Source organism: Coregonus lavaretus, assembly GCF_964263955.1.
Source record: "Coregonus lavaretus genome assembly, chromosome: 3".
Classification (NCBI taxonomy): Eukaryota; Metazoa; Chordata; class Actinopteri; order Salmoniformes; family Salmonidae; genus Coregonus; species Coregonus lavaretus.
This window is the reverse complement of record NC_139990.1, coordinates 54,519,654-54,547,341: the sequence shown is the minus strand read 5'-3', so window position 1 is coordinate 54,547,341 and position 27,688 is coordinate 54,519,654. Positions and strand designations below refer to the sequence as shown.

At 44.5% G+C, this 27,688-nt stretch overlaps 1 protein-coding gene across 1 annotated transcript; it reads left to right on the top strand.

The window, feature by feature from the left end:
* Nucleotides 1-21,307: 21,307 nt before the first annotated feature.
* fpr1 (formyl peptide receptor 1) lies at nt 21,308-24,096 on the top strand (the record flags this gene model as incomplete). Its single annotated transcript, XM_084158029.1, has 2 exons — nt 21,308-21,428; nt 22,938-24,096. The coding sequence occupies exon 2, from the start codon at nt 22,951-22,953 to the stop codon at nt 24,094-24,096; it is 1,146 nt and encodes a 381-aa protein (XP_084014155.1). The 5' UTR covers nt 21,308-21,428; nt 22,938-22,950.
* Between the last annotated feature and the right edge of the window lie 3,592 nt (nt 24,097-27,688).

Sequence of the window (27,688 nt, the reverse complement as noted above, 5' to 3'; positions counted from 1 at the left end):
TCATCTTATCTACAGTATGTCAGCATACTTTATGTCAAATAATTGTGTCTTTCCTCAGAATTAATGTGCATGCAAATAATATGGTTCATGTCAAGACTAGCCTTAATTCTCAATGAGGAACATACCTCTTTGATTTACTGTAAGCTTGCGTGTGTTTCGTGTTGTGCTGTTCTGCACTGTAATGTTCAAACCTAAAAATGGCGAGTCAGGTGTAAAGGCTTAAATATTAACATGAATCAAGTTCAAGTTAAGTTTTTTTTTTGTCACATGCACAAATACAGTGAAATGCCTTTCTTGCAAACTCAAAACCCAACAATGCAATAATCAATAACAATTAAATACTAGAAAAAGAAATATGAAGAACACAATAAGTAAGTAAATTAGCATTCTATATACAGGGTCAGTTCCAATACCATGTTTACAATGTGCAGGGATACTGGAGTGATGGAGGTATGTACAGTTGAAGTCGGAAGTTTACATACACCTTAGCCAAATACATTTAAACTCAGTTTTTCACAATTCCTGACATTTAATCCTAGTACAAATTCCCTGTCTTAGGGATCACCACTTTATTTTAAGAATGTGAAATGTCAGAATAATAGTAGAGAGAATGATTTATTTCAGCTTTTATTTCTTTCATCACATTCCCAGTGGGTCAGAAGTTTACATACACTCAATTAGTATTTGGTAGCATTGCCTTTAAATTGTTTAACTTGGGTCAAACGTTTCGAGTAGCCTTCCACAAGCTTCCCACCATAAGTTGTGTGAATTTTGGCCCATTCCTCCTGACAGAGCTGGTGTAACTGAGTCAGGTTTGTAAGCCTCCTTGCTTGCACACGCTTTTTCAGTTCTGCCCACACATTTTCTATAGGATTGAGGTCAGGGGTTTGTGATGGCCACTCCAATACCTTTGTTGTCCTTAAGCCATTTTGCCACAACTTTGGAAGTATGCTTGGGGTCATTGTCCATTTGGAAGACCCATTTGCGACCAAGCTTTAACTTCCTGACTGATGTCTTGAGATGTTGCTTCAATATATCCACATAATTTTCCTTCCTCATGATGCCATCTATTTTGTGAAGTGCACCAGTCCCTCCTGCAGCAAAGCACCCCCACAGCATGATGCTGCCACCCCTGTGCTTCACGGTGCATCCCCCTTTTTCCTCCAAACATAACAATGGTCATTATGGTCGATATAGGACTCGTTTTACTCTGGATATAGACACTTTTGTACCTGTTTCCTCCAGCATCTTCACAAGGTCCTTTGCTATTGTTCTGGGATTGATTTACACTTTTCGCACCAGATTACGTTCATCTCTAGGAGACAGAACACGTCTCCTTCCTGAGCGGTATGACGGCTGCGTGGTCCCATAGTGTTTATACTTGCGTACTATTGTTTGTACAGATGAACGTGGTACCTTCAGGCGTTTGGAAATTGCTCCCAAGGATGAACCAGACTTGTGGAGGTCTACAATGTTTTTTCTGAGGTCTTGGCTGATTTCTTTTGATTTTCCCATTAGTTCGAAGGTAGGCCTTGAAATACATCCACAGGTACACCTCCAATTGACTCAAATTATGTCAATTAGCCTATCAGAAGCTTCTAAAGCCATGACATCATTTTCTGGAATTTTCCAAGCTGTTTAAAGGCACAGTCAACTTAGTGTATGTAAACTTCTGACCCACTGGAATTGTTATACAGTGAATTATAAGTGAAATAATCTGTATGTAAACAATTGTTGGAAAAATGTATTGTGTCATCCACAAAGTAGATGTTCTAACCAACTTGCCAAAACTATAGTTTGTTAACAAGAAATGTGTGCAGTGCTTGAAAAACGAGTTTTAATGACTCCAACCTAAGAGTATGTAAACTTCCGACTTCAACTGTATATAGGGGTAAGGTCACTAGGCAACAGGATATAAGATAAACAGAGTAGCAGCAGCTTGTATGTGAGTGGGTGTGCATGTGTGTAGAGTCAGTATACAGTGGGGGGAAAAAGTATTTAGTCAGCCACCAATTGTGCAAGTTCTCCCACTTAAAAAGATGAGAGAGGCCTGTAATTTTCATCATAGGTACAGGTCAACTATGACAGACAAAATGAGAAAAAAAAATCCAGAACATCACATTGTAGGATTTTTAATGAATTTATTTGCAAATTATGGTGGAAAATAAGTATTTGGTCAATAACAAAAGTTTCTCAATACTTTGTTATATACCCTTTGTTGGCAATGACACAGGTCAAACGTTTTCTGTAAGTCTTCACAAGGTTTTCACACACTGTTGCTGGTATTTTGGCCCATTCCTCCATGCAGATCTCCTCTAGAGCAGTGATGTTTTGGGGCTGTCGCTGGGCAACATGGACTTTCAACTCCCTCCAAAGATTTTCTATGGGGTTGAGATCTGGAGACTGGCTAGGCCACTCCAGGACCTTGAAATGCTTCTTACGAAGCCACTCCTTCGTTGCCCGGGCGGTGTGTTTGGGATCATTGTCATGCTGAAAGACCCAGCCATGTTTCATCTTCAATGCCCTTGCTGATGGAAGGAGGTTTTCACTCAAAATCTAACGATACATGGCCCCATTCATTCTTTCCTTTACACGAATCAGTCGCCCTGGTCCCTTTGCAGAAAAACAGCCCCAAAGCATGATGTTTCCACCCCCATGCTTCACAGTAGGTATGGTGTTCTTTGGATGCAACTCAGCATTCTTTGTCCTCCAAACACGACGAGTTGAGTTTTTACCAAAAAGTTCTATTTTGGTTTCATCTGACCATATGACATTCTCCCAATCCTCTTCTGGATCATCCAAATGCACTCTAGCAAACTTCAGACGGGCCTGGACATGTACTGGCTTAAGCAGGGGGACACGTCTGGCACTGCAGGATTTGAGTCCCTGGCGGCGTAGTGTGTTACTGATGGTAGGCTTTGTTACTTTGGTCCCAGCTCTCTGCAGGTCATTCACTAGGTCCCCCCGTGTGGTTCTGGGATTTTTGCTCACCATTCCTGTGATCATTTTGACCCCATGGGGTGAGATCTTGCGTGGAGCCCCAGATCGAGGGAGATTATCAGTGGTCTTGTATGTCTTCCATTTCCTAATAATTGCTCCCACAGTTGATTTCTTCAAACCAAGCTGCTTACCTATTGCAGATTCAGTCTTCCCAGCCTGGTGCAGGTCTACAATTTTGTTTCTGGTGTCCTTTGACAGCTCTTTGGTCTTGGCCATAGTGGAGTTTGGAGTGTGACTGTTTGAGGTTGTGGACAGGTGTCTTTTATACTGATAACAAGTTCAAACAGGTGCCAGTAATACAGGTAACGAGTGGAGGACAGAGGAGCCTCTTAAAGAAGAAGTTACAGGTCTGTGAGAGCCAGAAATCTTGCTTGTTTGTAGGTGACCAAATACTTATTTTCCACCATAATTTGCAAATAAATTCATTAAAAATCCTACAATGTGATTTTCTGGAGAAAGAAAATCTCAATTTGTCTGTCATAGTTGACGTGTACCTATGATGAAAATTACAGGCCTCTCTCATCTTTTTAAGTGGGAGAACTTGCACAATTGGTGGCTGACTAAATTCTTTTTTTCCCCACTGTAAATGTACAGCTCATTCGGAAAGTATTCTGATTCCTTGACTTTTTCCACATTTGTTACATTACAGCCTTATTCTAAAATGGATTAAATAGTTTTTCCCCCCTCATCAATCCAAACACAATACCCCATAATGACAACGCAAAAACAGGTTTTAAAATATAAAATAAAAAACGGAAATAAGTGTTAAGACCATTTACTCAGTACTTTGTTGAAGTACCTTTGGCAACGATCACAGCCTCGAGTATTTTTGGGTATGACGCTACAAGCTTGGTACACCTGTATTTGGGGAGTTTCTCCCATTCTTCTCTGCAGATCCTCTCAAGCTCTGTCAGGTTGGATGGGGAGCATCGCTGCACAGCTATTTTCAGGTCTATCCAGAGATGTTCGATCAGGTTCAAGTCCTGGCTCTGGTTGGGCCACTCAAGGACATTCAGAGACTTGTCCGGAAGCCACTCCTGCGTTGTCTTGGCTGTGTATTCAGGATCATTGTCATGTTGGAAGGTGAACCTTTGCCCCAGACTGAGGTCCTGAGCGCTCTGGAGCAGGTTTTCATCAAGGATCTCTCTGTACTTTGCTCAGTTAATCTTTCCCTGAAAAACATCCGCTGAAAAACATCCCCACAGCATGATGCTGCCACCACCATGCTTCGCCAATGGGATGTTGCCAGGTTTCCTCCAGACATGACGCTTGGCATTCAGGCCAAAGAGTTCAATCTTGGTTTCATCAGACCAGAAAATCTTGTTTCTCATTGTTTGAGAGTCCTTTAGGTGCCTTTTGGCAAACTCCAAGCGGGCTGTCATGTGCCTTTTACTGAGGAGTGGCTTCCAGTGCTGCAGCGATGGTTGTCCTTCTGGAAGGTTCTTCCATCTCCACAGAGGAACTCTGGAGCTGGAAGCCACAGAGGAACTCTGGAGCTCTGTCAGAGTGACCATCGGGTTATTGGTCACCACCCTGACCAAGGCCCTTCTCCCCTGATTGCTCAGTTTGGCCGGGTGGCCAGTTCTAGGAAGGGTCTTGGTGGTTCCAAACTTGCACTGTCAACTGTGGGACCTTATATAGACAGGTGTGTGCCTTTCCAAATCATGTCCAATCAATTGAATTTACGATCAAGTTGTAGAAACATCTCAAGGATGATAATTGGAAACAGGATGCACCTGAGCTCAATTTCGAGTCTCATAGCAAAGGGTCTGAATGTTTATGTAAATAAGGTATTTCAGTTTTTTATATTTTATAAATTTGCTAACATTTCTAAAAACCTGTTTTCACTTTGTAATTATGGGGTATTGTGTGTAGATTGGTGAGGAATTGTTTTTATTTAATCAATTTTAGAATAAGGCCGTAACATTACATTTTAGTCCTTTAGCAGACGCTCTTATCCAGAGCGACTTACAGTTAGTGACGTAATAAAATGTGGAAAAAGGGAAGGTGTCTGAATACTTTCCGAATGCACTGTATGTGCATATTATGTGTGAGTGAGCAGATGATGGAGTGAGTGTGTGAGTGAGTGTGTAGGGCCCTGTGAGGGTGCAAAGAGACAGCGTAAAAATACAAATAAAAGGTCAATAAAGATACAAGGTTAACTCAGATAGTCTGTGTAGCTATTTTGTTAGCTATTTATCAGTCTTATTGTTTGGGGATAGAAGCTGTTCAGGGGCCTGTTGGTGTTGGACTTGATGCACCGCTACCGCTTGCCATGCGGAAGCAGAGAGAATAGTATATGGCTTGGATGGTTGGAGTCTAACGATTTTCCGGGCCTTCCTTCCACACCGCCTGATATAGATGTCCTGGATGGCAGGGAGCTCCGCCCCAGTGATGTACTGGGCTGTCCGCACCACCGTCTGTAGTGCCATGCAATCGAGGGCGGTGCTATTGCCATAGGCAGTGATGCAGCCAGTCAAGATGCTCACAATGGTACAGCTGTAGAACTTTTTGAGGATTTGATGGCCGATGCCAAAATGTTCAACCTCCTGAGGGGGAAGAAGCGCTGTCGTGCCTTCTTGACGACTGTACGAGTGTGTTTGGACCATTTCATGTCTTTAGTGATTTGGACACTGAGGAACTTGAAGCTTTCGACCTGCTCCACTGCAGCACCGTCGATGTGGATGGGGGCTTGCTCATCCTCCCGTTTCCTGTAATCCACGATCAGCTCCTTGGTTTTACTGACGTTGAGGGAGAGGTTGTTTCTCTGGCACCACACTGCCAGGTCACTGACCTCCTCCCTGTAGGCTGACTCATTGTTGCCGGTGATCAAGCCTACCACCGTCGTGTCATCAGCAAACTTGATGATGGTGTTGGAGTCGTGCGTGTCCACGCAGTCATGGGAGAACTGGGAGTACAGGAGGGGACTAAGCACACACCCCTGTGTTGAGGGTCAGCGTAGCGGAGGTGATGTTGCCTACCTTCACCACCTGGGGTCGGCCCATCAGGAAGTCCAGGATCCAGTTGCAGAGGGAGGCGTTCAAACCCAGAGTCTTAAGCTTGGTGATAAGCTTGGAGGGGACAATGGTGTTGAACACTGAGCTGTAGTCAATGAACAGCATTCTCACATAGGTATTCCTCTTACAGTGAGGGAAAAAAGTATTTGATCCCCTGCTGATTTTGTATGTTTGCCCACTGACAAAGAAATGATCAGTCTATAATTTTAATGGTAGGTTTATTTGAACAGTGAGAGACAGAATAACAACAAAAAAATCCAGAAAAACACATGTCAAAAATGTTATAAATTGATTTGCATTTTAATGAGGGAAATAAGTATTTGACCCCCTCTCAATCAGAAAGATTTCTGGCTCCCAGGTGTCTTTTATACAGGTAACGAGCTGAGATTAGGAGCACACTCTTAAAGGGAGTGCTCCTAATCTCAGTTTGTTACCTGTATAAAAGACACCTGTCCACAGAAGCAATCAATCAATCAGATTCCAAACTCTCCACCATGGCCAAGACCAAAGAGCTCTCCAAGGATGTCAGGGACAAGATTGTAGACCTACACAAGGCTGGAATGGGCTATAAGACCATCGCCAAGCTGCTTGGTGAGAAGGTGACAACAGTTGGTGCGATTATTCGCAAATGGAAGAAACACAAAAGAACTGTCAATCTCCCTCGGCCTGGGGCTCCATGCAAGATCTCACCTCGTGGAGTTGCAATGATTATGAGAACGGTGAGGAATCAGCCCAGAACTACACGGGAGGATCTTGTCAATGATCTCAAGGCAGCTGGGACCATAGTCACCAAGAAAACAATTGGTAACACACTACGCCGTGAAGGACTGAAATCCTGCAGCGCCCGCAAGGTCCCCCTGCTCAAGAAAGCACATATACAGTGGGGAGAACAAGTATTTGATACACTGCCGATTTTGCAGGTTTTCCTACTTACAAAGCATGTAGAGGTCTGTAATTTTTATCATAGGTACACTTCAACTGTGAGAGACAGAATCTAAAACAAAAATCCAGAAAATCACATTGTATGATTTTTAAGTAATTAATTTGCATTTTATTGCATGACATAAGTATTTGATCAACTACCAACCAGTAAGAATTCCGGCTCTCACAGACCTGTTAGTTTTTCTTTAAGAAGCCCTCCTGTTCTCCACTCATTACCTGTATTAACTGCACCTGTTTGAACTTGTTACCTTTATAAAAGACACCTGTCCACACACTTAATCAAACAGACTCCAACCTCTCCACAATGGCCAAGACCAGAGAGATGTGTAAGGACATCAGGGATAAAATTGTAGACCTGCACAAGGCTGGGATGGGCTACAGGACAATAGGCAAGCAGCTTGGTGAGAAGGCAACATCTGTTGGCGCAATTATTAGAAAATGGAAGAAGTTCAAGATGACGGTCAATCACCCTCGGTCTGGGGCTCCATGCAAGATCTCACCTCGTGGGGCATCAATGATCATGAGGAAGGTGAGGGATCAGCCCAGAACTACACGGCAGGACCTGGTCAATGACCTGAAGAGAGCTGGGACCACAGTCTCAAAGAAAAGCATTAGTAACACACTACGCCGTCATGGATTAAAATCCTGCAGCGCACGCAAGGTCCCCCTGCTCAAGCCAGCGCATGTCCAGGCCCGTCTGAAGTTTGCCAATGACCATCTGGATGATCCAGAGGAGGAATGGGAGAAGGTCATGTGGACTGATGAGACAAAAATAGAGCTTTTTGGTCTAAACTCCACTCGCCGTGTTTGGAGGAAGAAGAAGGATGAGTACAACCCCAAGAACACCATCCCAACCGTGAAGCATGGAGGTGGAAACATCATTCTTTGGGGATGCTTTTCTGCAAAGGGGACAGGACGACTGCACCGTATTGAGGGGAGGATAGATGGGGCCATGTATCACGAGATCTTGGCCAACAACCTCCTTCCCTCAGTAAGAGCATTGAAGATGGGTCGTGGCTGGGTCTTCCAGCATGACAACGACCCGAAACACACAGCCAGGGCAACTAAGGAGTGGCTCCGTAAGAAGCATCTCAAGATCCTGGAGTGGCCTAGCCAGTCTCCAGACCTGAACCCAATAGAAAATCTTTGGAGGGAGCTGAAAGTTCATATTGCCCAGCGACAGCCCCGAAACCTGAAGGATCTGGAGAAGATCTGTATGGAGGAGTGGGCTAAAATCCCTGCTGCTGTCTGTGCAAACCTGGTCAAGACCTACAGGAAACGTATGATCTCTGTAATTGCAAACAAAGGTTTCTGTACCATATATTAAGTTCTGCTTTTCTGATGTATCAAATACTTATGTCATGCAATAAAATGCAAATGAATTACTTAAAAATCATACAATGTGATTTTCTGGATTTTTATCTTAGATTCCGTCTCTCACAGTTGAAGTGTACCTCTGATAAAAATTACAGACCTCTAAATGCTTTGTAAGTGGGAAAACCTGCAAAATCGGCAGTGTATCAAATACTTGTTCTCCCCACTGTACATGCCCGTCTGAAGTTTGCCAATGAACTTTTTGAATGATTCAGAGGAGAACTGGGTGAAAGTGTTGTGGTCAGATGAGACCAAAATCGAGCTCTTTGGCATCAACTCAACTCGCCGTGTTTGGAGGAGGAGGAATGCTGCCTATGACCCCAAGAACACCATCCCCAAAGTCAAACATGGAGGTGGAAACATTATGCTTTGGGGGTGTTTTTCTGCTAAGGGGACAGGACAACTTCACCGCATCAAAGGGACGATGGACGGGGCCATATACCGTCAAATCTTGGGTGAGAACCTCCTTCCCTCAGCCAGGGCATTGAAAATGGGTCGTGGATGGGTATTCCAGCATGACAATGACCCTAAACACACGGCCAAGGCAACAAAGGAGTGGCTCAAGAAGAAGCACATTAAGGTCCTGGAGTGGCCTAGCCAGTCTCCAGACCTTAATCCCATAGGAAATCTGTGGAGGGAGCTGAAGGTTCGAGTGGGACAAAATCCCTCCTGAGATGTGTGAAAACCTGGTGGCCAACTACAAGAAACATCTGACCTCTGTGATTGCCAACAAGGGTTTTGCCACCAAGTACTAAGTCATGTTTTGCAGAGGGGTCAAATACTTATTTCCCTCATTAAAATGCAAATCAATTTATAACATTTTTGACATGCGTTTTTCTAGATTTTTTTGTTGTTATTCTGTCTCTCACTGTTCAAATAAACCTACCATTAAAATTATAGACTGATCATTTCTTTGTCAGTGGGCAAACGTACAAAATCAGCAGGGGATCAAATACTTTTTTCCCTCACTGTATCTAGGTGGGTGAGGGCAGTGTGGAGAGCAATTGAGATTGCGTCCTCTATGGATCTGTTGGGGCGGTATGCAAACTGGTGTGGGTCTAGAACAAGGGGGGGCAAAGTACGCCCCGCGGGCCGTATCCGGCCAGCCGGGCACTTCAATCCGGCCCACAAATACATTTTTTAAATATATTAAATATAATTATATTTGGGTTACGATTTTTGGCCTAAAATTACTCATTCCATGATACACAAATAACCTCCAATAGATGGCACAGTAGCCTGGCAGCGCGCTCTGTATTTGGGCCAACAGTCAGATTCAGAATTCGCTCAGTCATCATAGCCACTTCATTGCTTGATGACTTTTGACGTGAAAAATTAGTGCTGCGAAAATGAGAAAAGTGGACTCTGAATGTCGTGTGTTTAAAGAAGAAAGGACAGCTAAATACTTTTTTACTAATATTGGACATAAGGCGGTATGTCTGATATGCTAAGAAAGTGTTGTCGTTTTTAAGGAATATAATCTCAATTGTCATTTTTCAAGCAAGCATGCTAACTACGCTAGCAATCAAAACTTGCCACAAACTTAAAAGCCCAACAAAATAAGTTTACTAAACGGTGCTCTACTCAAGACTCCGTAACTAAGGCAAGCTACGTAGTGGCACATAAAATCGCAAAGCATAGCAAGCCTTTTGCTGAAGGGGAGTTTGTGAAAGAGTGTATGGTGGAGACTGCTGGTAAACTTTGTCCTGAGAGTAAAAGCCAATTCGAGAAAATTAGCTTATCACGCAGAACCATCACCAGATGTGTGGAAGTGATAGGTGAGGAGCTAATCTCAGAGTTGAAGAAAATAGCAGATGGCTTCTATCTTTTTTCTATAGCACTGAGATGAGAGTACTGACATCAGAGACACCACTCAACTTTTAATTTTTGTCAGAGGAATAAATGAGAACTTTGAAATAACAGAGGAACTTCTTGCGATGGAATCAATGATGGGAACAATCAAGGGTTTTGACTTGTATGACAGGGTGTCTGCCTGCTTGGAAAAAATGAATCTACCGTGAAGCAAACTGACAAACGTCACAACAGATGGATCACCAAATCTAACCGGTAAAAACATCGGCCTACAAAAGAGATTATAAGACAAAGTAAAAGAAGAAAGCCCTAACTCGGAGCAATTGATATTTCTTCACTGTATTGTTCATCATGAAGCCCTGTGTAAAAGTGTGTTAAAGTTGGAAAATGTTGTCAAAGTGGTTGTAAAACTTGTCAACTTTATACGAGCAAGGGAGCTTAACCATTGTCAGTTCATTCAGCTGCTCAATGACACAGAGGCAGAGCACCAGGACTTGTTGTACGATTCAAATGTGCGCTGGCTAAGCCTGGGAAAAGTATTTTGCCGCGTGTGGGAACTGAGAGGGGAGATAGGTATGTTCCTTGATATGGCTGGTAAAGCTGACGACTTCTCCGAGTTGAAAGACACAGACTGGCTGAGCGACTTTGCTTTCAGTGTGGACATATTGGGGCATCTGAACGATCTAAATGTGAAACTGCAGGAAAATTGTGTTTTTGTGCATGAACTGTATTCCAACGTGAAAGCTTTCAAGGCCAAACGCATGTTGTTCTCCAGACAAATGAGCAGCCAGTCTCTCGCTCATTTTCCAACACTGGCCACACTGAACGCGGCCACATTGCAGTGCCGCACTGAGACATACAGTAGCACTTTGATCGACCTGCATTCTGAGTTTTCCCGCCGCTTCTCAGACTTCACCAAGATTGAGACTGAGCTAGAGCTTGCATCATGCCCCCTGTCTTTCGACAGTGAGAAAGCACCACCCGACACAGAATTGGAGCTCATCGACATCCAATGTGACAGTGCTTTGAAGGAGAAGTACAAAACAGCAACAGTAGACCAGTTCTATGGCTCACTGAATGAAACAAAGTTTCCAAACATTAAAAAGCACACCCAAAGGATGCTTGTTTTATTCGGGTCCACATATGTGTGTGAACAAACGTTCTCAGTCATGAATTACAACAAATCCCATCACAAATTTAACAAATTACCACTTGTCAGCTGTTCTGAGAATCTCTACATCAAAGATGACACCAGACGTTGATGCCCTTGCACTTGGATACAGGTAATAACTAATTAGTCAGGTTTGGGCTGAGGTAACTGTAAATATGGCTCACAATGGAGATGAGAATTGTTCCTTAATATACTTTCAAAAATAGACCATTCCAAATTAAATGGATGCTCTTAACATATGTTTCACTCAAATTTTAGAATAGTTTTTTTTTACACATCTGCTGTTACATTTTGCATGTCTTGAGTCATAATATATACAGTACCAGTCAAAAGTTTGGACACACCTACTCATTCAAGGGTTTTTCTTTCTTAATTTTTTGGCATTCTCTCAAGCAGCTTCACCTGGAATGCTTTTCCAACAGTCTTGAAGGCGTTCCCACATATGCTGAGCACTTGTTGGCTGCTTTTCCTTCACTCTGCCGTCCGACTCATCCCAAACCATCTCAATTGGGTTGAGGCCGGGGATTGTGGAGGCCAGGTCATCTGATGCAGCACTCCATCACTCTCCTTCTTGGTAAAATAGCCCTTAAACAGCCTGGTGGTGTGTTGGGTCATTTTCTAATGAGGAGGTGGTTAGCTTGTCAATGTTATCGGCGGAGTCTCTAAACATATTCCAATCAGCGCTAGCAAAGCAGTATTCTGGTGAGGATTTCTCAACGGAGCAAGTCACAGGTACTTCCTGTTTGAGTTTCTGCTTGTAAACACAAAGCAGGAGTACGGAGTCATGGTCTGATTTGGCGAATGGAGGACGAGGGAAGGCCTTGTATGCTTGCTTGTGGGTAGAATAGCAGTGGTCTTTATCGCCCCTAGTGGCGTTGGAGACGTGTTGATGGAAGTTGGGCATCACATGTTTTAGTGACGCGGAATTAAAATCACCGGCAACCAGAAAAGCTGCCTCTGGATGTAGGTTTTCTTGCTTGTTTATAGCCTTGTACAGTTTCTTAAGTGCTGGCGTGTTATTTTTCTTGTCCTGAGGTGGAATGTATACAACAGTCACGATAACAGCTGAAAACTCCCTCGGGAGGTAGAAGGGTCGGCATTTGACTTTCAGTTATTCCAAGACGGGTGAACAGTGGGTTGACACTTCCACCGCGCTGGAGATAGCACACCAGTTGGTGTTGATGTAGAGGCAAACCCCTCCCCCCATCAATTTCCCCGACTCGACTGTCCTGTCCGTTCGGTAAATGGAGAATCCATTGAGTTGGATAGCCATGGAGGGTATCTTGTCCGAGAGCCATGTTTCTGGAAAAGCAAAGAATATTGCAGTTTCGAGAGTCCCGTTGTTAGCATATCCGCGATTGGAGGTAATCCATCTTATTATCAAGTGACTGGACTTTGGCCAGTAGAATGGAGGGAAGAGGTTGCTGGTTTTCCCTTCACCTTAAGCTCACCAGGAAACTGCCAAAGAAAGTGTCAAAAGGTCAGCGGAAGCAATATTCTGCAAACATTATAAAACACCACAAAGTCCACACTAATCAGGAAAAGGTGATAGACAAAATGACGCATTTGCAGCTGGCCTAGATATTAGGATTTTATCACACAGGGCAGACAAGGTCAAAAAATATATGTTTTTCTATTGTAACTTGATATTCAAATTGAACTTTTAGTGCACTTGTGTAATTCACTCATCTCATCAAGCAACTGATATAAAATAAGCCATATATGACATAGGTCTTGGTGTTCAAAATCCAAGTAAGGATAAAAGAGGGAAGTTGCTTATAAGAAAGTGACCATTGTTATTTGCATAAACTCTTAGTCCCATTATATTTTATATCACACATCCGTATTTTTGTATGTGACACAATATATTCTATAGAGGAACAAGGTTATGGTTGGTGTCGAAATCAAACAATAAAATGTTCTTGCTCCGTTCTTCTTATCATTGAACTTGCCAATAAAACAGGCCCTTGACAGTTACTGAGTGAATGCTGAGAATGGGGTCAACTTGATACTAGAGTTTCTTGGTAATTGTGCCTGAATGTAGCCCTCTATATTTAGCAAATATACACATTTAAAACAAAGACTACATAAAGTATGGCCATGTTGTGATGGATCCAGACAACAGGCTTAGTCTGTGTCACCAGAGCTTCTGGTTTTATTTCTAAAATGCAGAGGCAACATTATGCCCATAATGTCCAGCTCAGGACTTCAGTGGACAGAGCAATGGAGGGAGTAACCTGCCATTTGAGAGAGCTGTGGTGGCTGCACCAGATTACTGACAGATGCTGTGAGTTGCTTGTCACATGCTCTGCCGTGCAGAGAGGAACATAAAAACATGTACAGTGAGGGAAAAAAGTATTTGCTCCCCTGCTGATTTTGTACATTTGCCCACGGACAAAGAAATGATCAGTCTATAATTTTAATGGTAGGTTTATTTGAACAGTGAGAGACAGAATAACAACAAAAAATTCCAGAAAAACTAATGTCAAAAATGTTATAAATTGATTTGCATTTTAATGAGGGAAATAAGTATTTGACCCCTCTGCAAAACATGACTTAGTACTTGGTGGCAAAACCCTTGTTGGCAATCACAGAGGTCAGACGTTTCTTGTAGTTGGCCACCAGGTTTGCACACATCTCAGGAGGGATTTTGTCCCACTCCTCTTTGCAGATCTTCTCCAAGTCATTAAGGTTTCGAGGCTGACGTTTGGCAACTCGAACCTTCAGCTCCCTCCACAGATTTTCTATGGGATTAAGGTCTGGAGACTGGCTAGGCCACTCCAGGACCTTAATGTGCTTCTTCTTGAGCCACTCCTTTGTTGCCTTGGCCGTGTGTTTTGGGTCATTGTCATGCTGGAATACCCATCCAAGACCCATTTTCAATGCCCTGGCTGAGGGAAGGAGGTTCTCAACCGGTACATGGCCCCGTCCATCGTCCCTTTGATGCGGTGAAGTTGTCCTGTCCCCTTAGCAGAAAAACAGCCCCAAAGCATAATGTTTCCACCTCCATGTTTGACGGTGGGGATGGTGTTCTTGGGGTCATAGGCAGCATTCCTCCTCCTCCAAACACGGCGAGTTGAGTTGATGCCAAAGAGCTCCATTTTGGTCTCATCTGACCACAACACTTTCACCCAGTTCTCCTCTGAATCATTCAGATGTTCATTGGCAAACTTCAAACGGGCATGTATATGTGCTTTCTTGATCAGGGGGACCTTGTGGGCGCTGCAGGATTTCAATCCTTCACAACGTAGTGTGTTACCAATTATTTTCTTGGTGACTATGGTCCCAGCTGCCTTGAGATCATTGACAAGATCCTCCCGTGTAGTTCTGGGCTGATTCCTCACCGTTCTCATGATCATTGCAACTCCACGAGGTGAGATCTTGCATAGAGCCCCAGGCCGAGGGAGATTGACAGTTATTTTGTGTTTCTTCCATTTGCGAATAATCACACCAACTGTTGTCACCTTCTCACCAAGCTGCTTGGTGATGGTCTTGTAGCCCATTCCAGCCTTGTGTAGGTCTACAATCTTGTCCCTGACATCCTTGGAAAGCTCTTTGGTTTTGGCCATGGTGGAGAGTTTGGAATCTGATTGATTGATTGCTTCTGTGGACAGGTGTCTTTTATACAGGTAACAAGCTGAGATTAGGAGCACTCCCTTTAAGAGTGTGCTCCTAATCTCAGCTCGTTACCTGTATAAAAGACACCTGGGAGTTAGAAATCTTTCTGATTGAGAGGGGGTCAAATACTTATTTCCCTCATTAAAATGCAAATCAATTTATAACATTTTTGACATGCGTTTTTCTGGATTTTTTGTTTTGTTATTCTGTCTCTCACTGTTCAAATAAACCTACCATTAAAATTATAGACGGATCATTTCTTTGTCAGTGGGCAAACGTACAAAATCAGCAGGGGATCAAATACCTTTTTCCCTCACTGTATATGTGTCACGATCGTTTGCGGACGAGACGGACCAAGGCGCAGCGTGATATGCATTCATGTTTATTGACGACTAAACACACGACAAAACAACAAACGAAACGTGAAGTCCAAGGTAGACAAATAACATACCTCACACGGAACAAGATCCCACCACTAACAGGTGTCAAAAGGCTACCTAAGTATGGACCCCAATCAGAGACAACGAGCCACAGCTGCCTCTGATTGGGAACCACCCCGGCCAACATAGATCTGCACATGCTAGATCCAAAACATAGAAATCAAACATAGCAACACACAACCCGGAAAATACACACCCTGACTCAACAAATACAAGTCCTCAGAGTCAGGGCGTGACAGTACCCCCCCCCCCCCCCAAAGGTGCGGACTCCGACCGCGCCACATAAACATAACAGGGTAGGGGCCGGGTGGGCATTCCGCCTCGGAGGCGGATCCGGCTCCGGAGTGGAGCCGCTGGCCGGAGCTGGACTGGACCCCGGTGGAGTGGATTGCTCTGGCTCCGGAGTGGAGCCGCTGACCGGAGCTGGACCAGGCACCGGTGGAACAGGCACGGGCCGTGCCGGACTGGACACACGCACCACTGGCTTGGTGCGGGGAGCAGGAATGGGCCGGACTGGGCTGACGACGCGCACCCCTGGCTTGGTGCGGGGAGCAGGAACGGGCCGGACTGGGCTGACAACGCGCACCACTGGCTTGGTGCGGGGAGCAGGAACGGGCCGGACTGGGCTGACGACACGCACCACTGGCTTGGTGCGGGGAGCAGGAACAGGCCGGACCGGGCTGGCGATGCGCACCACTGGCTTGATGCAAGGAGCAGGAACGGGCCGAACCGTACTGGGAACACCCACCACTGGCTTAGTGCGGGAATCAGGAACGGGCCGGACCGGACTGGCGACACGCACCACTTGATTGGTGCGAGGAGCGGGACTGGGTTCCTTCATTAACCCCCGCTCCTTCTGCTGCCTAACCAGCTCCTCTCGCCGTGCCTCTACACTTTCCTTCTGCTCCCTCTGAACCAATGACCCCCCTAATCTGGTGGCCTCCTCTGCTAAACAGCTGAACCGCTCTATCGCGGCCTCCTGCTGCCTCGTCGTCCACGGCGTGAGCCCCCCCCTACATTTTGGGGGGGATTGTCTCTCCCCCGTGATCATGGCCTCCATCCCTCTTGCCAGACTCTCGCTCATCTCCTCCCAAGTCCATTCTCTCTCCTCGTCACGCTGCTTGATCCAGGATTGGTGGGATCTTCTGTCACGATCGTTTACGGACGAGACGGACCAAGGCGCAGCGTGATATGCATTCATGTTTATTGACGACTAAACACACGACAAAACAACAAACGAAACGTGAAGTCCAAGGTAGACAAATAACATACCTCACACGGAACAAGATCCCACCACTAACAGGTGTCAAAAGGCTGCCTAAGTATGGACCCCAATCAGAGACAACGAGCCACAGCTGTCTCTGATTGGGAACCACCCCGGCCAACATAGATCTGCACATGCTAGATCCAAAACATAGAAATCAAACATAGCAACACACAACCCGGAAAATACACACCCTGACTCAACAAATACAAGTCCTCAGAGTCAGGGCGTGACAATATGTCCAGATGTTGATTCAAATAGTCAACACAGATGAATTACACTGAACCTCAAGCAAACATGAGCTCACACCACAAAGAGCGAAATACATTACAGTCATGCAGGCCACAGCCACCCATTTCAGGGATGGGTTTAGGAGTTGGATGCCTTTAGAGGTAGTCTGGCTCAAGATCTGTAGGGCTTTAGCCATCTATTCTAAATACTGTTGTCATTGCCATACAAAACCGCATAAATGGTACCAGGCTTATGCATCAAGGTGCATGACATTGTTCCTGGACACCTGGCCAGGCAGCAACAGAACATAGGCTAATTCACTCACATAGAGTTACACTGAGTGTACAAATCATTAAGAACACTTGCTCTTTCCATGACATAGACTGACCAGGTGAATTCAGGTGAAAGCTATGATACCTTATTGATGTCACTTGTTAAATCCACTTCAATCAGTGTAGATGAAGGGGAGGAGACAGGTTAAATAATTATTTTTAAGCTTTGAGACAATTGAGACATGGATTGTGTATGTGTGCCATTCAGAGGGTGAATGGGCAAGACAAAAGTTTTAAGTGTTTTTGAATGGTGTATGGTAGTAGCTGCTAGGCTCACTGGTTTGTGTCAAGAAGTGCAACGCTGCTGAGTTTTTCACGCTCAACAGTTTCCCGTGTGTATCAAGAATGGTCCACCACCCAAAGGACAACTGTGGGAAGCATTGGAGTCAACATGGGCCAGCATCCCTGTGGAAAGCTTTCAACACATTTACATTACATTTACATTTACGTCATTTAGCAGACGCTCTTATCCAGAGCGACTTACAAATTGGTGCATTCACCTTATAGCCAGTGGGATAACCACTTCACAAATTTTCTTTTTAGTTTTTTTTTGTATTCATTTTTCTATTTATAATTGTCTTTTTTTTCTTTCTTTTTTTTTCTTCTTTTTTTTGGGGGGGGGGGGGTGGGGTGGGGTAAGGGGGGGTAGAAGGATTACTTATCCTATCCCAGGTGTTCCTTAAAGAGGTGGGGTTTCAAATGTCTCCGGAAGGTGGTGAGTGACTCCGCTGTCCTGGCGTCGTGAGGGAGCTTGTTCCACCATTGGGGTGCCAGAGCAGCAAACAGTTTTGACTGGGCTGAGCGGGAACTGTGCTTCAGCAGAGGTAGGGGAGCCAGCAGGCCAGAGGTGGATGAACGCAATGCCCTCGTTTGGGTGTAGGGACTGATCAGAGCCTGAAGGTACGGAGGTGCCGTTCCCCTCACAGCTCCGTAGGCAAGCACCATGGTCTTGTAGCAGATGCAAGTTTCAACTGGAAGCCAGTGTAGTGTGCGGAGGAGCGGGGTGACGTGAGAGAACTTGGGAAGGTTGAACACCAGACGGGCTGCGGCATTCTGGATGAGTTGTAGGGGTTTAATGGCACAGGCAGGGAGCCCAGCCAACAGTGAGTTGCAGTAATCCAGACGGGAGATGACAAGTGCATGGATTAGGACCTGTGCCGCTTCCTGTGTAAGGCAGGGTCGTACTCTCCGAATGTTGTAGAGCATGAACCTACAGGATCGGGTCACCGCCTTGATGTTAGCGGAGAACGACAGGGTGTTGTCCAGGGTCACGCCAAGGCTCTTCGCACTCTGGGAGGAGGACACAACAGAGTTGTCAACCGTGATGGCGAGATCATGGAACGGGCAGTCCTTCCCCGGGAGGAAGAGCAGCTCCATCTTGCCAAGGTTCAGCTTGAGGTGGTGATCCGTCATCCATACTGATATGTCTGCCAGACATGCAGAGATGCGATTCGCCACCTGGTTATCAGAAGGGGGAAAGGAGAAGATTAGTTGTGTGTCGTCTGCGTAGCAATGATAGGAGAGGCCATGTGAGGATATGACAGAGCCAAGTGACTTGGTGTATAGCGAGAATAGGAGAGGGCCTAGAACTGAGCCCTGGGGGACACCAGTGGTGAGAGCACGTGGTGCGGAGACAGCTTCTCGCCACGCCACTTGGTAGGAGCGACCGGTCAGGTAGGACGCAATCCAAGAGTGAGCCGCGCCGGAGATGCCCAGCTCGGAGAGGGTGGAGAGGAGGATCTGATGGTTCACAGTATCAAAGGCAGCAGACAGGTCTAGAAGGACAAGAGCAGAGGAGAGAGAGTTAGCTTTAGCAGTGCGGAGAGCCTCCGTGACACAGAGAAGAGCAGTCTCAGTTGAATGACCAGTCTTGAAACCTGACTGGTTTGGATCAAGAAGGTCATTCTGAGAGAGATAGCAAGAGAGTTGGCTAAAGACGGCTCAATAGTTTTGGAGAGAAAAGAAAGAAGGGATACTGGTCTGTAGTTGTTGACATCATAGGGATCGAGTGTTGGTTTTTTGAGAAGGGGTGCAACTCTCGCTCTCTTGAAGACGGAAGGGACATAGCCAGCGGTCAAGGATGAGTTGATCAGCGAGGTGAGGTAAGGGAGAAGGTCACCGGAGATGGTCTGGAGAAGAGAGGAGGGGATAGGGTCAAGCGGGCAGGTTGTTGGGCGGCCGGCCGTCACAAGTCGCAAGATTTTATCTGGAGAGAGAGGGGAGAAAGAAGTCAAAGCATAGGGTAGGGCAGTGTGAGCAGGACCAGCAGTGTCATTTGACTTAACAAACGAGGATCGGATGTCGTCAACCTTCTTTTCAAAATGGTTGACGAAGTCATCCACAGAGAGGGAGGGGGGGGGGGGGTGGGGGGGGGAGGCAGAATCATGAGATTGGAGGGAGAAGGGTTGAGCAGAGGGAAGAGATGATAGGATGGAAGAGGAGAGAGTAGCGGGAGAGAGAGAGCGAAGTTTGCGACGGCGCATTACCATCTGAGTAGGGGCAGAGTGAGTAGTGTTGGAGGAGAGCGAGAGAGAAAAGGATACAAAGTAGTGGTCGGAGACATGGAGGGGAGTTGCAGTGAGATTAGTAGAAGAACAGCATCTAGTAAAGATGAGGTCAAGCGTATTGCCTGCCTTGTGAGTAGGGGGGGACGGTGAGAGGGTGAGGTCAAAGGAGGAGAGGAGTGGAAAGAAGGAGGCAGAGAGAAATGAGTCAAAGGTAGACGTAGGGAGGTTGAAGTCCCCCAGAACTGTGAGGGGTGAGCCATCCTCAGGAAAGGAACTTATCAAGGCGTCAAGCTCATTGATGAACTCTCCAAGGGAACCTGGAGGGCGATAGATGACAAGGATATTAAGCTTAAATGGGCTAGTGACTGTGACAGCATGGAATTCAAATGAGGAGATAGACAGATGGGTCAGGGGAAAAATAGAGAATGTCCACTTGGGAGAGATGAGGATTCCTGTGCCACCACCCCGCTGACCAGATGCTCTCGGGGTATGCGAGAACACATGGTCAGACGAGGAGAGAGCAGTAGGAGTAGCAGTGTTTTCAGTGGTAATCCATGTTTCCGTCAGCGCCAAGAAGTCGAGGGACTGGAGGGTAGCATAGGCAACACCTTGTAGAGTACATGCCCCCGACAAACTGACGCAACTCAATATTAGGAAGGTGTTCCTAATGTTTGGTATACTCAGTGTATATTGTTGATAGGACTAATTGCAACCTAAAATATCTCTACCAGCTATGCTTAAAATCACCAACACATTTATAGATACTCCCAATAGACTATTAAAGTGTCAATGTACCCATAGGAACACCCATTTGGCTTTCAACCATAATAAGTGGATAGATTGTAGTTAATGAGGTAATATTGCAGCACAGCCATTAACTATATAAAGACAAGTTCTACCCTCAAAGGCAATGGCAGAACTTTCTTGGGTTACAGTTTCCAAACCACATTTCGCTACCTCTCCCTCACCGCATGGAAAAGTGGACGTTCCTTGGTTTTGTGCTTTGTTCAGGTACTAGTCGGAACTAGGAAACTCGGAAACGTACGACTTGCTATATAGTTGTAGTTATACACGTGCCGCGTTCAACGAATCAGCATGTTGGACATTTCCGAGATTCCTGGTTCAGAATAACATATGAACGCGGCATACGAACTCTATCAACGTCGACGAGTCATCATGAATGTCATAAAGTGGTGACGGTGATGACTGTCGTATAGCACTAGCCTTCTCCATAATGAGAACATTTGTTTTTGCGCAATTTACGCAGATTTTTAAGCATGGACACCACTGTTGCTGCTCAGTCACAATCCATTGATTCATAATCATTCTAATTTGGAGAATTGTGTAGTTTGGCTATCGTTTGATGCTTGTGTCATAAAATGTCTATGAATTGTGGGTAAGCCATGCGTTGCTCTACACACAAACACTTAGCCAACAAACATTTTGTAAAATTTGATATTTTTTACGTGTTGAATTGTGTGTTTCTTGCACAGAATGTCGATGTTTTCCTTCGAAAATCATCTCATGTGAAGTGCCGCTTACAACTTTGTCTTCTAGCTGAAAATATGAAGAACTGACGTCACACACTTCAAGATACTACACAGTCTGCGCTCCTGACTACAACAGTGTAGTCGTAGCGGTTTAGTGCCAGACAACGTCTTTCAAGCCGAGGAGACAACTCCATTCGCCTGTTCTGATTGGAATATACACTTTATTCAAGGTGTGTCTGTAACATTTTTTACCATTCATTAGAGTAATCGTATTACATTGGTATTTGTAGGCTTCTACGTCAACAGTTGATGAACGAATAGAACAATAGAAATGCTGTACCATACCTTTTAAATACTTTGCGAATAAATAGCCTACCTGTGCAAAAGTTAAATTCATATACTTTTATGTGTAGCCTATGTCTAATGATCATGATATACCAGTTGAGGGTGACATGAACTTATTAATAATATAATATGCCATTTAGCAGACTCTTTTATCCAAAGCGACTTACAGTCATGTGCGCATACATTTTTACGTATGGGTGGTCCCGGGGATCGAACCCACTACCCTGGCGTTACAAGCGCCATTCTCTACCAATCGACCACAAATAATTGGGAAGATATGCTAGATATACCAGTTGAGGGTAACATTAACTTATTAATAACAAATAATTGGGAAGATATGCTATAATAACGGCATGAACTGTAATAAATAAAAAAAACTGAATGAATCCATAATTCCTTCTAACAAATGTGAATAAATCCATAAATGACTTGTACAGGATAAATAGGTAACTTAAACAGTGCATTTTATAGGCATATTACGCATTATCCAACTAGATGAGAAATATCAACCGAATTACATTTTATTTTTCATTCTATATGAGAAACATTCGTTCCTCATTGGACAGTTATATTCCATAGTATAGAAGATAGGCTGCTGTACTGTGAAACTCTGAACAAATCGTTTCCATTTCCATAACTCCTCCCCAAAAAAACGAATTATAGAGTGCACAGTCTTCAGTTTTATAATGATCTTGGGGTTTCCAAAATGTTCTACCTTTGAGACTTGTGAGGGCAAGTTAAGGAGAAATACCTTAATTATGACCATCTGTCTGCTTCATCACATTGCATTAATTCTACAAGTACTTTGTTCTGTGATGGATTGCACTAGAAAGGTGGAAAGGTTGCACTGTGAAATCAATATCTCACTTACCGGTATATATGGGGATTGGGCAACCAACTTTGCACATAATATGTATTTTTGTTCAGAACAACTCCTCAAACATTCTCTCAGTATTTCAATGTAGAGTAAAATGTCACATTATTGCACAACACATTTTTTGCTAAATTGTGTCAGTGAACTCTAGGGAAGGGAAATAAGAACAGCAAGTATTGGGGGGAATAAATTGTAAGGCAGCATGCCTGAAGTGTGGTGAAGGTAATTTATCCTAACAATAGAACAACATACTAAATATGAAAATATTAAATGTTTAATGCAGATTAGACAACTTTGCTCATAATTAATTTACTGCATCTTCCCTGAAAATCGGTGGTCCTCTGCAGCTCAGCTGGTAGAGCACGGCGCTTGTAACGCCAAGGTAGTGGGTTCGATCCCCGGGACCACCCATACACAAAAACTGTTTGCAAGCATGACTGTAAGTCGCTTTGGATAAAAGCGTCTGCTAAATGGCATATTATATTATAAAATTAACATCATTTTTTCTTTACCGTTTCAGGTTCTCAAACACAATGATGGCGTTAACCACCACTCATTTGTATCCTGGAAACTGGATAGAGTTGTCTCACAACGACTCATCGCCAGGCAACGGGACAGATTACTATGACGACTACGTTGACGAGCACGCAGAGCTCCGGCAGTCCCTCAACATCATGTCCCTCATCGTTTACTGCCTGGCCTTCGTGCTGGGGGTTCTGGGAAATGGACTTGTCATCTGGGTGACGGGATTCAAGATGAAGAAGACAGTCAACACGGTGTGGTTCCTCAACCTGGCTGTGGCCGACTTCCTCTTCACAGCATTCCTGCCTCTGAGCGTGACCTACACGGCCATGGACTTTCACTGGCCCTTTGGCAAGTTCTTGTGCAAGCTCAACTCCACGATCAGCTTCCTGAACATGTTCGCCAGTGTCTACATCCTGGTGGTCATCAGTGTGGACAGGTGTGTGTCCGTGGTGCGCCCTGTCTGGGCCCAGAACCATCGGAACATACGCAAGGCATCCTGTATCAGTCTGGGTGTCTGGCTGTGGGCCCTGGTCCTCAGCTCCCCCTACTTTGTCTTCAGGGACATCGGGGCGTCCTTCAAGAACGAAGAAATCATCAACTGCTTCAACAACTTTGGTTTCTCCGATGACTACGACACAAAGGAGGTGGCAGAGCTGCGAGTGTTCCGTCATCAGGCCATGGTCATCACCCGCTTCCTGCTGGGCTTCGTGGTGCCATTCGCCATCATCGTCACCTGCTACGCCGTCATCATCCACCGGCTCAAGAGGAACCGCAACCTAGCCAGCCACTCCGGGCGGCCATTCAAGATCATCGCCGCCGTCATCACAGCTTTCTTCCTGTGCTGGGCCCCCTACCACATCATGGCCCTGATCGAGATGGTGAACAGCGCGGCCGCTGAGTTCAGCTACAAGTTAGATCACGTCACCACCATCGGGGTCCCCATAGCCACCAGCCTGGCTTTCCTCAACAGCTGTCTGAACCCCCTGCTGTATGTGTTCATGGGCCAGGACTTCAAGGATAAGCTGCGCAAGTCCATTCTGACGGTTCTGGAGAGTGCCTTCACTGAGGAAGTGTCAAGGTCCAACCACACCTACACAAACTCTGGACTTACAAGCCGTAGCAAGGAGAAGTCCTATTCTGATGCTGAGGTATAAGGTCTTATATCATAATGAGAAAAACGTTATTGACCACACAATGTGGAAATTTGACTTTGGCTTTACGATAACATGATTGACATCATTTAAAGCAAAGAAAATACAAACATTAGAAGCTCAAGACTTAGTTTAAGGGAATGTTTAAGGCCGGATTTTAGAATTTGAACGTACAGTGGCTTGCGAATGTATTCACCCCCCTTGGCATTTTTCCTATTTTGTTGCCTTACAACCTGGAATTAAGTTGGATGGGTTCCGCTGGTGTACAGCAATCTTTAAGTCATACCACAGATTCTCAATTGGATTGAGGTCTGGGCTTTGACTAGGCCATTCCAAGACATTTAAATGTTCCCCTTAAACCACTCAAGTGTTGCTTTAGCAGTATGCTTAGGGTCATTGTCCTGCTGGAAGGTGAACCTCCGTCCCTGTCTCAAATCTCTTGAAGACTGAAACAGGTTTCCCTCAAGAATTTCCCTGTATTTAGCGCCATCCATCATTCCTTCAAATCTGATCAGTTTCCCAGTCCCTGCCGATGAAAAACATCCCCACAACATGATGCTGCCACCACCATGCTTCACTGTGGGGATGGTGTTCTCGGGGTGATGAGAGGTATTGGGTTTGCGCCAGACATAGCGTTTTCCTTGATGGCCAAAAAGCTAAATTTTAGTCTCATCTGACCAGAGTACCTTCCTCCATATGTTTGGGGAGTCTCCCACATGCCTTTTGGCGAACACCAAACGTGTTTGCTTCTTTTTTTCTTTAAGCAATGGCTTTTTTCTGGCCACTCTTCCGTAAATCCCAGCTCTGTGGAGTGTACGGCTTAAAGTGGTCCTATGGACAGATACTCCAATCTCCGCTGTGGAGCTTTGCAGCTCCTTCAGGGTTATCTTTGGTCTCTTTGTTGCCTCTCTGATTAATGCCCTCCTTGCCTGGTCCGTGAGTTTTGGTAGGCGGCCCTCTCTTGGCAGGTTTGTTGTGGTGCCATATTCTTTCCATTTTTTAACAATGGATTTAATGGTGCTCTGTGGGATGTTCAAAGTTTTGGATATTTTTTTATAACCCAACCCTGATCTGTACTTCTCAACAACTTTGTCCCTGACGTGTTTGGAGAGCTCCTTGTTCTTCATGGTTCCGCTTGCTTGATGGTGCCCCTTGCTTAGTGGTGTTGCAGACTCTGGGGCCTTTCAGAACAGGTGTATATATACTGAGATCATGTGACAGATCATGTGACACTTAGATTGCACACAGGTGGACTTTATTTAACTGATTATGTGACTTCTGAAGGTAATTGGTTGCACCAGATCTTATTTAGGGGCTTCATAGCAAAGGGGGTGAATACATATGCACGCACCACTTTTGCGTTATTTATTTTTTAGAATTATTTGAAATAAGTTATTTTTTTCATTTCACTTCACCAATTTGGACTATTTTGTGTATGTCCATTACATGAAATCCAAATAAAAATCAATTTAAATTACAGATTTTAATGCAACAAAATAGGAAAAACGCGAAGGGGGATGAATACTTTTGCAAGGCACCTGTACTCAGTTTGAACAAGGTACATCTCCAGGACTGAATTCAAATCAATAAGTTTGATTTCAAAAAAATATTGTGACTCAGAAAATGATGGGGGCTGTGGACACATTTAAGCACTGTTTGTGTATGGGCAATAAAGTTAATTATGAGAATGTTGAAAGTGGGGTAGACTGTTAATAGAATACTGGATAAGATAAGAATAATTTGTATGATGCACACATGTCGTTGTTCAAGCTGAGGATATAAATTGTCTGTCTTTTCATTTAAGCCACTTTTTGTACATACTTGTTTTTGTAAAAACGAGGCTAATATTAAACAAAGTGACTATTATCTGTGGTTGAAACATGTATTGTTTATTATTGAAATAATTTTGTTTTTCCTTAATGCTTTGATGTATGTGTTTGTATTTGTATACTTTTTTATGTGTATGATTGTATGTTATTAAATGATTGAATACAAGACTACTGTATTCTTTATTTCTATTTGCCAGACATCTCCAGAAGGCATAACCAGCACTGCCACATGGTGGCAGCAGAGCTCTTTCACAGTTAGACAGAATAAATGGTAATGTAATGTTGAAAATAAATCACCTTTGGCTCCTGTCAAGAATCCACCCCTATCTATTTAGGTTTATCCCTGACATGTTTTTTAAATTACTGATTTTTATATTCATTCATACTGTATTGCTTTGACCTGTCCAATGTAAAGTGGTGTAAAGTGGTTATCCCACTGGCTATAAGGTGAATGCACCTATTTGTAAGTCGCTCTGGATAAGAGCGTCTGCTAAATGACGTAAATGTAAATGTAAATGTTATTAGATCAATGAGGGAGGAAGCAATGAACAATTTGATTCGCCCTCTCATTTAAACTGGGTTTAAACCTTTTTTATTTTTCAACCATTTCTCTGCCAATTGAACTTCATGCATTTGCAGCTTTAGAACAGTAAATGTTATCACGATGATCATCATCACCATCATCATCATCAACAACCTAATCATAACTGAATATAACTTGACTTGATCAACTCTGTAATCCATTCACATTTTGTAGAAGTTCAACTTGCTACAGGCAAAATATTATGGTGTCCTTCAAGGTAGCCTATTTTTATAACTTCAGTCAATCTAGCTATATCTCTGCTTCAGTACAGTGAAGGCTATAACTGATATTTCGGCCACAATGTATCACAAGAATAGTGGTCTGCCCAGCCACAGTGTACGAGTCTACAAGACTGATACAGGTAAAAGAATGGAGTGGCCATGAGGTGGGGGTAAGATGGCGGACAGGAACATTTTGAGAAGTGGAACATACACTACAAGACCAAGGTATGTAGACACCTGCTCGTCAAACATCTCATTCCAAAATGGGCATTATTATGGAGTTGATCCCCCCTTTGCTGCTATAACAGCCTCCACTCTTCTGGGAAGGCTTTCCACTAGATGTTGAAACATTGCTGCAGGGACTATATTCCATTCAGCCACAAGAGCATTAGTGAGGTCGGGCACTGATGTTGGGCGATTAGGCCTAGCTCGCAGTCGGTGTTCCAATTCATCCCAAAGGTGTTCGAAGGAGTTGAGGTCAGGGCTCTGTGCAGGCCAGGCTTTGTTCTTCCACGCCGATCTCTACAAACCATTTCTGTATGGACCTCGCTTTGTGCACGGGGCATTGTTATGCTGAAACAGGAAAGAGCCTTCCCCAAACTGTTGCCACAAAGCTGGAAGCACAGACTCGTCTAGAATGTCATTGTATGCTGTAGTGTTAAGATTTCCCTTCACTGGAACTAAGGGGCCTATCCCAAACCATGAAAAACAGCCCCAGACCATTATTTCTCCTCCACCTAACTTTACAGTTGGCACTATGCATTCGGGCAGGTAGCGTTCTCCTGGCATTAGCCAAACTCAGATTAGTCCGTCAGACTGCCAGATGGTGAAGCGTTATTCATCACTCCAGATAACGCGTTGCCACTGCTCCAGAGTCCAATGGCGGCAAGCTTTTTACCACTCCAGCTGACGCTTGGCATTGCGTGTGGTGATATTAGGCTTGTGTGCTGCTGCTCGGCCAT